The sequence below is a fragment of the Thalassophryne amazonica genome, chromosome 6, assembly GCF_902500255.1.
Source record: "Thalassophryne amazonica chromosome 6, fThaAma1.1, whole genome shotgun sequence".
Classification (NCBI taxonomy): Eukaryota; Metazoa; Chordata; class Actinopteri; order Batrachoidiformes; family Batrachoididae; genus Thalassophryne; species Thalassophryne amazonica.
The window spans coordinates 16,983,041-16,997,798 of NC_047108.1; the positions used below are offsets into that span (position 1 = coordinate 16,983,041).

At 46.4% G+C, this 14,758-nt stretch overlaps 1 protein-coding gene across 3 annotated transcripts in view; it reads right to left on the reverse strand.

Moving 5' to 3' along the window:
• The window catches only part of LOC117511890 (CMRF35-like molecule 5), a 74,335-nt gene extending 60,583 nt beyond the window's left edge, over positions 1-13,752 (reverse strand). For all 3 annotated transcript variants that reach the window (XM_034171809.1, XM_034171810.1, XM_034171808.1), the window contains exon 1: positions 13,681-13,752. In XM_034171809.1, coding sequence (XP_034027700.1) covers positions 13,681-13,720 — 40 coding nt within the window. In that variant the 5' untranslated portion in view covers positions 13,721-13,752. The remainder of the gene's footprint in view (positions 1-13,680) is intronic.
• Between the last annotated feature and the right edge of the window lie 1,006 nt (positions 13,753-14,758).

Here is a 14,758-nt window from a genome sequence, read left to right on the forward strand (position 1 = left end):
ATCATACAAGGTCTCCAAGTCCGAAAGTAAGTGGTCGCACACCACGACCAGCAGGGGGGGCCACAAATAACAGTGACACGGAGGCAGACGAGGATAAAGAGAGAGACCTGAAGGCTCCGCCTGCACATCGAGGTCCACTGAAAACCGTCCCCTCCCACCATAAGTCAGCCGACTGGACCTTCACAGGCTATAGAGGCTCCGAAGAGTGGCACAAGAGCTTCTGTGACACACTGGATCTGGCCAGAAGAGATAATGAAGAACTAGCAGAGCAACTTCGGCTAGCAAAGGAAAGAATACAAAGACATAGGGACGCCGAGGAAAGAAGAATATTACAACAATCGACGCCCAATCAAGGGAATCACATTATACAGCCACCCACCCGAAAATTTCTGGTGAGATCATCATTGAGACTGCAAAAGAGGCCCGACTCAGGCAAAGACAACAATGTGTAGCCAAAGACATAGCGGCTTTAGAACAGAATATAACCGACTGGATGGACTGCCTGGAGCCAGTCAGTCGCACTCGATCTGGAAGACAGTATGGAGTCCGCACAGAAGAAGAGGAGAACGAAGACCTCATATGCCCATTGGTGGTTAGAAATGGTCATCATGTGTATACCCCATGGAGCTGGACAGACATGGTGGGGCTGGCCAACAGGCTGCCAGACATCACCCAAGGAGCTGGGAGATGGATAACTGCCTTAGAAGAAGGCACTGCAGGGGTAACCTTGTCTTTAGGTGACATAAAAGCCTTGCTAATGCATGTCATGGGAAAACATGACACTGAAGAATTAGCAGGAAAGGTTGGACTAACACAAATGATGGGCACTAATCAACATGATGAAGTCCCCTTTAATCGCTATAGAAACTCCATGTGGGAAGGACTGAGAAGAAAGTACCCTGAGGTCTTGGATCCCTCTAAATTGGATGATGAGGAGTGGACACCTGAAGAGTGCCCAAAGAAGTTCCTGCACCGATTCCAGAAGAGATGGGTGGAGGAAACAGGAAATGCATGGAACCATTCTCCAGCAACTGAAATCCTGTTTAAAATAACTGTAAAAAAGGCTCTACCAGATGAGGTTCAGAAAGCCCTAGATGGAGTCGTGGGACTATCAAAAATGAATTGGGCTTTATACTCTGAGCATATTTGTCACCATCTTGAAATCTACAAGAAAGAAAAACAAAAAGAAGAAGATGCAGCAAAATCCCTGACGAAAAAATTGGTGCAGATGCAGTTGGGAGAGCTAACCAAAGTCAAGAAAGAAAAAACAAAGACCCAGGCACCAATGATGACCCCTGTTCCTTCTGAGTCAGCAAGCCTAGGCCCTACGGCAAACACTGCTGCCACCATACAGGCACCTGTGGTAACAGCCACACAGAGCCCCCAAGGAGCAGCAGGGAGCACTGCTGCAGGAGAAGTCTCAGCACCAGTGGAGCATCACTATCACTACCATAGCACTGGCACACCCGGAAATGGACCCACCTACAGTCATGGGTGGAGAGGAGAGTCACGGAACTTTCAAGGTCAAAGAGGAGGGTGGCGAAGAGGATCTCGCCAACCTTCATTTGGAAACAGATTCCAAAACTCAGCTCCCAGGAACAGTCAAGCGGGACCGCCTATGGGACCAACACCCCCAATAGGGGATCAACCCTCTAATGAGTGTTGGAGCTGTGGACAACCTGGACATCGAATGAGAAATTGTCCGGCCCGACCTTGGGTTGGACCCTCTGCCTATTGGCAATAGGGGGGCCTAGAGAAGACAGAGGGGGAAACGGTGGCATTGGCTATTTCGATGATACCTAAGGAAGAGCCAACCGTCACTGTTAATATACAAAACAGAGATTTCCCTTTCATGGTGGATACAGGGGCAACATACTCTTGCATAGGGAAAATGGGCGCTCATCTCCCCCTCTCTGGGTCTGTAATTAAGACCATCGGCTTCTCTGGGAAGACTCAAATAATACCGTTTACACGCCCACTTCCTGTAACGATTGCAGGAAAAACAATTGAAGCACCCCTGTTATACTCACAAAATACACCTGTGAATTTGCTGGGAAGAGACATTTTATGTAAGCTACAAACCCAGATAGTGTGTACCCATCAAGGACTGCAAATACACTTTCCCGACGAAGCACTCGCCAACATTATGGTGCTTATGGACATGGAAAACAAGGTCCGACCTGTGCAACCCATGGTATACTGGCTGAAGTTACAACCAGAAAATTCAAATCTTCAACTGGAATGGGAAAAATGGAAGCCCTGGGCAGAACAACACTATGAAGCAGTATGTACACCTAGTTTACCTTTACATGTCACCCTGATGTTCGACGCCAAACAAGAACAAACTGACTATGCATGCTGCTGGGATGCATTGATGAATCAACGGCTGTTTCACATAACCACCACAGAAATTTATTTAGGCCCCCAAGGGGCCGCAGCTTCTGTCAAGCTAACTTCAGCTGAACAACAATGGTATCAAGTGCCGAATGCCACACCTCATGTGACCCTTTTAGTCTCAGAAAAGTACGAATCCCATGACCTAGATCCAATGGTAAAGACAGCCTCAGAAGTTGAAGAATGGCAAAACATGGAAAGTCCACAAGTACATCTGTCAAAAGACCAGCAGTTTATACGAATTAATTTAAAAGTAAATGATGAGGCTATAGCTCAAAAAGTGGAGCTCAATCCTAGACCAGAGGGACAGATGGTGTTATCGGCCCAACAAGAGAAATTGTTAGAGCAAATACCACCAGTGGTGTGGTCCAAAAGCAAAACGGATGTAGGACTAGTAAAAACAGCCTTACCAGTAAAAATAAAAGTAAAACCGGGAGCAAAACTGCCTCACCAAAGGCAGTATCCATTAAAACCTCAGGCTATTGAAGGCATAAAACCAGTAATTAAGGGACTAATGGCAGCTGGAGTTCTAATAAAAACTGCAAGCCCATGCAATACTCCTATCTATCCTATCCCTAAAAACAATACCAAAGAGTATCGGCTGGTACATGATCTGCGTCCTATCAATGCAATAATAGAAATGGATGCACCTATAGTACCTGATCCGCATACTATACTATCAAGCATCCCTGCTGGAGCAAAATGGTACACAGTAATTGATCTGTGTTCAGCCTATTTCAGTGTGCCTGTGCACCCAGACTCACAACATTTGTTTGCATTCACATTTCTGGGACAACAGCTAACGTATACACGGCTACCTCAGGGACTGAACCTGTCCCCAGCCATCTTTAACAAAGTCCTGGCTGAAGATTTACAACACCTTGACATACCCAGTACATTGGTGCAATATATGGATGATCTCCTTATTGCATCAGAGACTCAAGAACAGTGTGAAAAAGATTCATTAATTGTATTGCATGCATTGGCAGATGGAGGTCATAAAGTAAGTAAGGACAAATTGCAGTTCTGCAAACAACAAGTAGAATACTTGGGAAGACAGTTGTGTGGGACCACGCGATGTATAGCCCCAAGCCAAGTGGAGGCTATAATCAAGGCTCCCAAACCCCAAACAGTGGGACAGATGCTTTCATTCCTTGGGATGGCAGGGTACAGTCGGCCGTGGATTTGTGATTATGCTATAAAAACTGCACCTTTGCGTGCCATGATTAGAGCAGTGGGGCAAACAAGCAATGCAGCTCTCCTCGTCTGGACAGATCAGGCAACGGGAGCTTTTGAGGCCCTAAAAACAGACATGCAATCTGCTCCCGCGTTAGGTAACCCAGATTATGGGAAACCTTTCCATTTGTATGTTACTGAAAAAACTGGATATGCTTGTGCTGTACTAATGCAGGAAACAAATGAAGGAAAACAACCATTGGCCTATTATAGTACAAAGCTTGACAACATTGAAACAGGATTGCCACCATGCTATCAGGGTCTAGCAGCAGCTGCTTTTGCATTTCAAAAAGCATCATCCATAATCATGGGACATGCAGTAACGTTGTACACGTCGCATCAGTTACATGCCCTGCTAACCAGTCAACGTTTTGTCTTAACACAAGCTAGACGCACTGGATATGAAGTTGTGTTGTCCGCTCCAGAAATAACAATACAACGTTGTCACACGGTGAATCCCGCCACCAAATTGACCACACCGTTAGATGGTACTCCACATAACTGTGTGGCAGAGACAGAGAAATTTTTGAGAGCCAGAGAACATTTGTATAATCATGCCATAGATGCAGATCTAACCCTGTTCGTGGACGGCTCATGCTTTCGGGATGCCGCGGGATTGCATGCGGGTATGGGGATTGTTAAACTAAACACGGATGGCGAAACCTTTGAATTACTGGAGTCCCAAGGAATTGATCAGCCTTGTTCAGCCCAACTGGCAGAAATCAAAGCCTTAACTATGGCTTGCCAGATAGCTAAAGATCAACGTGTTAATATCTACACAGACTCAGCCTACGCTTATGGCGTATGTCATGTACATGCAAACATTTGGAAACAAAGGGGATTCCTGAGAGCAGATGGCACCCCTGTCACTCATGGAGAAGCGATTTCCCAACTGTTACAAGCTCTCCAATTACCGTCTGAGGTAGCCATCATTAAATGTGCAGGTCATCAAAAGAATAATAACATCATAGCTCAAGGTAACAATCTAGCAGATGACGCAGCTCGCAAAGGAGCACAAGGAGAAAATATGTTTCCCCTGCTAACCATCCAAGATTGTGCCCCACTGGTTTCACTTGACGCACTGATAGTGGCTCAAAGTAGGGCCAGTGGAGAAGAAAAACGAATGTGGGTTAAACGAGGCGCTATTGAGACACGCAGTCAGGGGCCAGCGGACAAGCTGTGGCGCAGTAGTCATGGACATTTTGTGTTACCCACCAATTTATTACAACATGCAATCATTTGGGCCCACGGACCCGATCATTGTTCGCGAGTCCAAATTATGAACAAACTAAAAGCTGTCTGGTGGTCACCATATATGGCAGCAACAGTGGACCGTTTGTTGAATGAGTGTGAGGTATGTGCACAGTACAATGTCCGGAAATCATTCACAGCCCCTTTAGCCCACATTCCGGTCCCTGATGGGCCATTCAGACATCTTATGATGGATTTCATAGACATGGGAGCTGAAAATCGAGTTAAACGAATGAGATATGTTTTGGTAGTGATATGCAGATTCAGCCGATGGATTGAGGCAGTAGCCTCTGCAAATCAAGACCATAAAACGGTAGCCAAATTCTTGTGCCGAGACGTCTTTCCAAGATTTGGCATTCCAGATACTATCTCATCTGACAACGGTAGGGCTTTTGTAGCCAAGGTTACACAAGAAACATTCAAACAATTGGGTATCAAACAGAAGTTTGGGTGTGTTTATCACCCCCAATCAAATGGGGCGGTGGAACGGGCTAATGGCATTTTAAAGAACAAACTAGCAAAAATCATAGCAGACAGCAATGGCAAACTAACCTGGCTGGATGCGTTGCCGCTTGCTTTATTGTCAATGCGCTCACAAACTAACCGACTAACCCATTTGACACCATTTGAAGCTCTTACAGGTCGGCCGATGCCTATTCCATACCTGAGAGGACCCTACGAAGGACCATCGCTGGAGCAGCTACAAGACGAATGGCATAATTATCTGAGACAGTTAACCCAAATACACAAAACTATCTTTTTGCAGGTCAAAGGTGCTACAGAAGACAGAGAAGCAGAGATTCCACTCGAAAATCAGAGCATCCAGCCTGGTGATCTGGTTTACGTCAAGGTGTTCAAAAAGAAGTGGGACAGGCCCCGCCGAGAAGGTCCTTTTAAAGTTATTCTTGCCTCACGTACAGCAGTCAAAGTAGACGGTAAGGACACTTGGTTTCATTTAAACCACTGCTGTAGGGTTGGTGGCCCAGCGCCCCTGCGGCCTCGGCAAGCTCGTCTTGGCAGAGCCGCCGGGCCAAGGGGGGAAGCAGGAGAAGCCAGAGACCCTACAGCAGCACCGAGGGACGGCCACGCCTCCCTGCAGCCAGAAGAAGCACCGAGGGAAGGCCACGCCTCCCTGCAGCCAGGCGAACACCGGCCAAGGCGCTCACAGAGACTGATTGAACAAAGACGACGCACAGCTTCAGAGAGTAGTGGATCCCTGCCAGATAGAGCAGCGACAGACTCAGATGCAGACTCAGAGACAACTGGAGACGTAGGCCAACAGACAGACAGAAATACAGAGCGACAGATAGACAGGCCACAGGAGACATCAGACTCGGACAGCAACTCAGTAGATTTACCGACAGAAGAACCGCAGGAAGTACAACCCAGACAAAGCACAGATACACCACACATCCCTAGTGACAGCTCATCTAGTGACGGCTCACTTAGTAGCACATCTAGTAGCACATCTCAACAGTCATCAGAGCAATGATTAAGGAATTATTCAAGGGATTGACAGTACTACTGGTGGTCAGTATGGGAGAAAATAGACATCCAAAACATACAACGGACTGTGCCGTGGCCATGGCCGCAATAGCAGCTAAACAAGGCATTCTAAACACAGGAAAAACATATAATTTGGTATACATTAAATCAAAAGCCTACAAGAACATAGGAATACAGGGAAAGCTGGGGGATTACATATTAGGCGAAGCCATTAGCATCAAATGTGAAGAGGAGGGAACACTCAACATAGAGGTAATTTGTGATAAAAGAGGATGCAGGGAAACCAAGCAAGACGTAACTGTTACAGTACATGAAGCCACAAAATGGGTAAAAATCAAACCAAGGAAAAAGAGGACAATTAGAAGCCTAGAAACAAGCAGTCACTTAGGGAGATGGGATCCCAGTACAGACCTAGCCCGCACACAAGGGTTGAAGACCAATTTATTTTACCAATGGTTGAAATTTTCGGCTAGGCAGATCAGTGAAAAGCCTTGCATAGCCTGTCACCGGAAAGGTGTGATACCTCAGGCTAAACCCCTACCTGATATCAACAACTGTTATAGGAGTCCCCAACATAACTCAGACCAAGCAGAATGCTATACACAATGTGTTATGAAAATGGCAGTAGGTGATGAAAAATATGCTGCCGACAGTAAACTTTGTCCAGTGCCCCTAAGTACAGAAGGAACCGTTCCACCTATGATTAAAATAGAGAAAGGGATGATACACCCATTCTGTATAGCTAAAGGCTTAGTAGCACAATACATAAGCGATTGGCAGGTAGGGACGACCCAGCCAAAACACCACATACAGTGTATGCAAAAGCAGCAAGAATACAAACCGGCCAAAACAGCATGGAACATTACCGTCTGTCACACCCTGCCAGCAGCAGGCATACAGTGTGAACAAATAGTACCGGCCACAGGGGGGTCGGTAATTGGACTGAATCTCACCCATGCTTCATGGGTATCTACTCCAAATTTAGCTAAGGGAACGGTACCCTTAGCTGACATCTTTTGGATATGCGGACAAAGAAGGAAACTCCTGTCATCGCTGTCCCCTAATTGGAAGGGCCTTTGTGCTCCTGTGATGCTCACAGGAGCTATAACAGTAATTGAAATGCCAAATTCAATACAACCCATGCCACAGAAACTTCGTAAGAAAAGAGGAATAATGACGTTTAAAACAGACTACAACATCACAGTAAGAAACGGGATACCAGAAGGGATACCCCGACAGTTAGAAGCCATAGACAGTAGCAGAGTTAAAGCAGATGAAGATGCGGATAAATGGGGATGGGCATTGGCTCTGTTCGGGGTTACTCCAAAAATCCGTTCTAGGTTCCAGGAGGTGCAGTGGATTAATTACTTGTGGTATAATCAACAAAGATACCTGAACTGGACATTGGCAGCAGTAGGAGCCTTAACCGAACAACTGCACGCCACCTCGCTAATGACAATGCAAAATAGATTAGCTATTGAGATGATGATGGCTGATGAACAAGGAGTTTGTATTATGATCAAAGCCACCGAATGTTGCACAGCTATTCCCATGCGTACAGGGGAAGACGGAAATTTGACAGAGCTCTTAATCACACTTGAGGAGATGCAACAAGAACTGTTAAGTAACTCCATAGGAGGGAGAAATGAAACTGACGATTCTGGATACATTGTAGGGAATGGAATGAATATTGGCCCACTGTTTTCACTGTTTGGGACTCTAAGGAGAGGGTGGATATCATGGAAAGACTGGTTGTACCAGATAGGTGTAATCTTGGCACTAACAGGGGTGGCGGTCTTGCTGGTAATATGTTGTGGTATTCCCTTGATAAAATTTCTGGTCAATAAATTGATTTCATCCACAGTAGGACAGCTCCCACTGCTAGCCATCCGAGCCCTAGAAGAAAGCACAAACGAAACAGACAGAGAACCAGAATATATGGAAATGGATGAAATACCAATTATCCTCCCCGACAGCCCCCAGCTCCCTAATATTGTGGCGTACACCCCAGATAGGGAGGACTGGGATGGACCGTGCTTGGTGATATTGTAGACGAGGAAGAAGACATGCACGCACATTTACATTCACACACATGCACCCACAAAAATGAGGGATAGGATAGACAATATCTGAAAGAATGACATGGAGCTGTAATAATGAACGTATATGTATATTACTAGGACACAGGAGTATGGCTGAGAGACCAGACTCCCCTGATCAGGGACCTATGCCTGATCTGCCTCTATCAAGTCTGATTGGACTCTCAGAACTGTTTGGAGAAGAGGATATGCAGGAGGGATGGTCGAGACATGATTGGTCGCCACAGCCGCCTTCCATCCAGCAGCTAAACCAGTTGGCAACAGAAGGATCTTCATCGTTCCAGCACCTGGCGATGACGGCTTCACAGAATCTGCCTGCAGCAAGAGTCGGCCCGAGGACTCCACCATCACCTGAAGGACCCTTTGGACTCAGGAACACACCCCTTCCGCAGATGCCATGGAGACAGTCACATGTGCCAGTGGCAACGATACCCTCCAGGGGAGGCAGCCAAGGTCGGCCATATGCAGCAACTGCCCGAGTGCATCCTAGACCCAATTCACTGCTAGGACCTGTCCCCAGCTTTCCACCCCCAAGGCAGGAGAGATATTCTGATCAGCCCAGTACCTCTGGAGGAGGATCAGCAGGGGTAGACCTTAGCCGAACTCACCACCAGGACAGAGGGGAGCTTTGTACAGGCTGCTAAATGCCCAGAGTGTCCCACCCACTTGCCTGTGCGACATCAACAATACTCCCCCCACACACGAAATGCCTTCCCCCTTGTACTTCCTGTCCCCTGGACTGCACAACCTTAATCTGGTCATGGTCACCCCACAGGACATGGCAATCTTGGTTCGAGAGCTTCGTCTTCCACAAGAGTCTGTTCCAAAAACCTTGGAGCAGCTCCTGCCCCTCACAAATCACATTCCCCATGAGCTATTTGAGGAAATCATGCCACAACTAAGTCAGACAGCTGCATACCTGTTCAGGATACACCGTGACAATGCCAACATCTCTTGTGCTCAGGAGGGCCTCCATACTCAACTGTGTGGTCTTCAGTCTAGTATGGACATGCTAGCCTGCATGATGGAGCATATGGAAAGGGAACAGCTAGGGCTGGCCACCACCACCCTGAATGTGGGCAAGAATTCTCTGGGGGCCCTGTACAACCTGGCCAAGCAGCACAAGGAGCTGGAAAGATCCATCAGAGAACTGCACGACTGTCTGAAAGCCAGAATTCCTGATCCTCCCCCCACTACCCCTGAAAGGCCAACCTCCCCATGTTCCCCAACTTCTCCCAAAACTTCAGATGCTGAGTAAATGCTGAGGAGTGCGGACTGACGTAATGGCACTGAACACGGACTATGATCTTGGTTCTTGAGTTTGAATTGCGGACTGGTTTCAGAAATCTGAGTGTAAATAAAACAAAGAAGGATATATGTTAGTAACGAAAGTTGGGTAAATGTCTGTCCTTACCATCATCTGCGTAACACAGATAAAGCTAAATGCATACACATAGATATCACATTGCAAAGTTATAAAAAGGGGACCCTTACACGGCGTGTTTGTAGATTTAGTAGTAAAGATGCACCATAGGGACCCCTTTTTTCTTAAATTATAGCATGCCTCAAGAGACATGCATTGCCTAAATTTGGTGTCTGGCCAAAACGGGCATTAGAAAACAAGCTGAAAAAGAAGAAAAACAAAGTGGAGAATGTTGAGAAATGGCCTATAATGAAAACCATTATACGACTGACTAAGGCAAATGACTTCAGGACGGACATGAAGGGAAACCATTTATTGTGTTTATCATTTAACTAGACATAGCTGCGCTAACCTTAGAATAGTTACTTGATTGGTTGACTAAATAGTGGTAACGTAGGGGTTATTTGATGCATTTAAATAATAAATGTGTGATGCTTTAACAAAATAATATGTAGAACCAAGTATAATGGGTTGGAGCCTCTGGTTGAGTGAGTCAATAGATGCCAGAAGATGATTGGTTGCACTGATGTCAATGTGAAGCCTTTACTTTGCCATGATTAAGAGGTTGATGTAACTTGTTTTATGTGGCCATTTTAAGTGCCTTGAATTACACCAAAACTCAATGTTTGAATGTCACCTTGTGTTGATATAATCCAGCTAATTGCTCACCTTGTGCCTTAGTATGTAGGTTCACCTGCACTGCAATATATTTACCGTGTGAAGTATCACTGATATTCATATCCGCACCAGAGTTATCAGTAAGTCGAGTGCTGTGTTTTTCTTTTATATTGCAATGCACAAATGAGGATGTCTTGTCAGTAAACAACCCAAGAGTATAGTTGATGTAATGGGACTCTTTCGAGTCCCAGAGGACGGACTGTAGAAGAATTTTTAGGTCCATATTTGAACTGTGATGAACTATCAAGTGTCCTGATCCGAACTGTATGTCCTCTGGTTGAACTAGCAGGTGTTCAACCCAAAAAAAGGGCTCTATTAGTCATTTAGTCTGTCAGGGGCTTTCCAAGGCCTTTTAGGTGCTTTCCCGCAGGCCGCGTGCAGGGGCCTCAGGCCAGCTGCACGTGTGGCTGAGGCCACGTGCGGAGGGGGCCTCAGGCCAGCTGCACCTGTGGCTGAAGGTCTTTTAAAAAAATCAGTTGTAAATCCTTCATGTTTTAATGGGAGCGTTTGTCACATTGAAATAATGGCCTAACACCTGCTTAGGGTTCACTAGAGGACGCTTCCAATAGAAAACCATGTCTTGGGAATGAAATAAATAAAAAAGTCGAAGGAGGAGCGATGCCCGCGGGTCTCCAATAAATAGACGAGCGCGGTTGTCATATTCAGTCTCTCTAGAGGACTCAGTTTGTCTAAGCTTTGTGTCGAAGGCTTAAATAAACTTAAAAACTCTGTGCATTTTATCTTGCTTAAGGCTGAATTATTCTAAAGTGTTGTGTCATTTTCTAGCATATCACTTGCAATTAGTTTGTGTTATCTAAAAGACGACATCCTGAGAAGACTAAAGACGAGCCGCGACAGTACCATCCCCAGACAAACGGACAGGCAGAGCGAGCGAACCAGGATTGGGAGCAGGCCCTCCGCTGCGTGACCTCCGCGCACCCGACGGCCTGGAGTAACCATCTGGCCTGGATCAAGTACGGTCATAACAGCCAAATTTCATCTGCCACCGGCCTCTCCCCGTTTGAAGTGTGTCTGGGGTACCAGCCCCCATTGTTTCCAATGGTGGAGGGAGAGGTCGGGGTGCCCTCGGTCCAGGCCCATCTGAGGAGGTGCCGTCGGGTGTGGCGTACCGCCCGCTCTGCCCTGCTGAAAGCCCGGACGAGGGCCAAGGCCCATGCAGACCGCCGGCGTTCCCCGGCCCCTGCATACCAGCCCGGGCAGGAGGTTTGACTATCCACCAAGGACATCCCCCTGCAAGTGGAATCCCATAAACTCAAGGACAGATTCACTGGACCTTTCCCCATTCTCAGTCCTCAGTCCAGCCGCAGTGAAGCTGAAGCATCCAGCTTCACTGCGGATTCACTCTGTCTTCCACGTGTCCCGCGTCAAGCCCTACCACTCCTCACCACTCTGCATCCCCGGACCGGCGCCACCGCCTGCCCGGATTATCGACGGGGAGCCTGCCTGGACCGTGCACAGGCTCCTGGACGTCCGTCAAAAGGGTCGGGGGTTTCAGTATCTGGTGGACTGGGAAGGTTATGGACCCGAAGAGCGCTCCTGGGTGAAGAGGAGCTTCCTCTGTGAAGAGGAGCTGGGTGAAGAGGTCTTCCTGGACCCGGCCCTCCTGGCCGATTTCTACCGCCGTCATCCCAACAAACCTGGTCGGGCGCCAGGAGGCGCCCATTGAGGGGGGGGGGTCCTGTTGTGTGGGCCACAGAAGAGGAGGTACTGCTGGCCCACTACCAGAGGGTGCCCTGCCTGAAGTGCGGGCTTCAGGCACGAGAGGGCACCGGAACAACTGGGAGTGACAGCTGTCCCTCATCAACAGCACCAGCTGTCACTCATCTTCTCTGAAATCACTTCGCCATAAAAGCCTCTTCACCTCACTGCCGAGAAATCGTCTACCATTAAGGTAAACAGCTCAGGCTGGGAAAGACACAACAGTTGTACGTCTTTACTTCTGTGTGTGTGTGTAACGTTGATTTTGCAGATGTACCTGATTATACGAGAGGAATAGTCGTGTGTTGGGGAGTTGGCGTACTCCGCTCCTCGGATTGGTGACTATTTAAGTATAACAGCAGTATCTGCATGTATCTCTGGACTGTAGTGATTAAGAGGTGGAGGTGTTTCCCACCCTCTTCAAACTGTTTGCTGGGTGTTCACGCACCCACCATCACTTGTCTGTTCTCTCTGCCAGCAGTACCCGATCTGACAGCCGGAGGCAGTGTCCACCTGGGGACTCTACGCTTGGTGGCTCCGGGGCGCTCCAGATCCGTTGGTGGTGGAAAGCGTGTGGGGATCCGGCTCTTCTCTGGACAGGTGTCTTCTATCCTCGAGCCTGCCCACACGTCACCTTGATTAATTGACTGCTGTACCAAATTGTGTTGTCTGTTGTTTCAGTTGTGCACATTCACAACATTAAATTGTTGGAGTTTGACTTATTCCTTTGTCCGTTCACTTGCGCCCCCTGTTGTGGGTCCGTGTCCATACACTTTCACAACAAGTTATTTCCAACGGTGATTACAGCAACCAGCTAATAATAATAACAACAATAAAACAGTGTTATATTTAAGTTGTTTTGTAGTCAAAAAGCTGCTAACTTTGTGCTCCTCGCCTTTGTAAAAAATGAAAATATTCTATTCATTGTTTAAAATAAAACTTAAAAATTCAGTTTTCTGTGAAGTTACAGAAGAATGCTGACAAAAAAACGAAATATTTCAAATCAAGTAGCAAATTAAAAAAACTATTTGCTACTTTTAATAATTCCACTGCAAACTGAACATTTAAAAGAAATTTACAAAGTCTACGTTTGTTCAGAACAATTAAGCTTTTAAAAGTTTTACACGTGCGTTTGTTGAAATCATTTTAGGTAAAATAAAATGTTTGATTAATCAGATCTGTAAAGTTTAAACATTTAAATCTTTACAATGTGTTGAAGAATCATCAGGTAGATGTTTAAAATCAACTTCACTTCACAACGTCCTCAAAGTGAAGAAGACAAGCAGCTGCTTTGTAGACAAATGAAACAAGTCGTCCACTCGTCCGTTTATCGTTAAAGACATTTGTAGAAGAATAAAATAAAAGTTTACTGACTGAGGAAGAAGAAGCAGGTCGCAGTCTGACGGAGGCTCATGGTAATGTGTGATGACTTCACGCTGCCTCGTTTATCTTTAAGGACAAAACAGGAACTTCACAAAACTTAGTTCTCCACACGAGGCCAGAACAGGAAGGTTAAAAAAAAATGGTGAGAAAGTCACAGATGCTAAAGGAGGCGGGCACATCTTGACACAACAGGCAGAAACCTGCCTGAGTGGCGTCACACAGGAGGTCGAGGTTTTTATTTAACGTGGGTAACCAACGAAAGCCCGGAGGTTGTTTCCAGAAGAGCCCACAGCACGTGCCTCTGCTTCCAGTTGGAAGCGTGGCTGCAAACCCGGATGTACTTTAATTTTGTTTCATTCTGTTTAGTTTTCCACATCCTGACTATAAAATACCAACTGCTGTTATCCATTTTCATCCAAATCAGGTAAGTTGTGTTGCCTAAAACACTCGTATTTCAGAGCAAATTTGTTAAATTATGCGTTTATTACAGCTGCATTTTCTGATGGATGTCACCTTCAGACTTTCTGCACAGCAAATGAGGTTTTTCTGAGTTCATGAAAAAGTCACACTTGGGCTAAAAATGTGATAATACAACTTTATGCAGCGAAAAATAAATGTGCATAAAATCAGCAAATGAGGTGGAGGGAACCAGCCCACATCTTTATGAGCCAATCAGAAGAGCTCAGTGCAAAGAGCTCTCAGCCAATGAACTGGAGTAACTCACTGCTGATTATCAGCCTCCATTTCTGCTCTGTTAGAGGAAGCAGGGCCTAGCCAGACCACCAACACACTAAATAATTACACTTGCGTTACACGCACACAATATACAAATAAAGTCCACTCAGGATTAACTCATGAACTCAGGCTGAATTCAGTGGCGGTCCTAGAGTCATTTACTTCCCGGGCGAAACCCTCTGCGTGCCCCCCCCCGCGCACACTAACGTGGCCACCACCTCCACCCCACCACCCATGAAAACACTAACTTCGTCCAGAACACCCACAATCCCACAAATTAACTCACAACAGCTATTTTCAAGAACAAATTTCCGGTTTTAATGACTACTGCAAT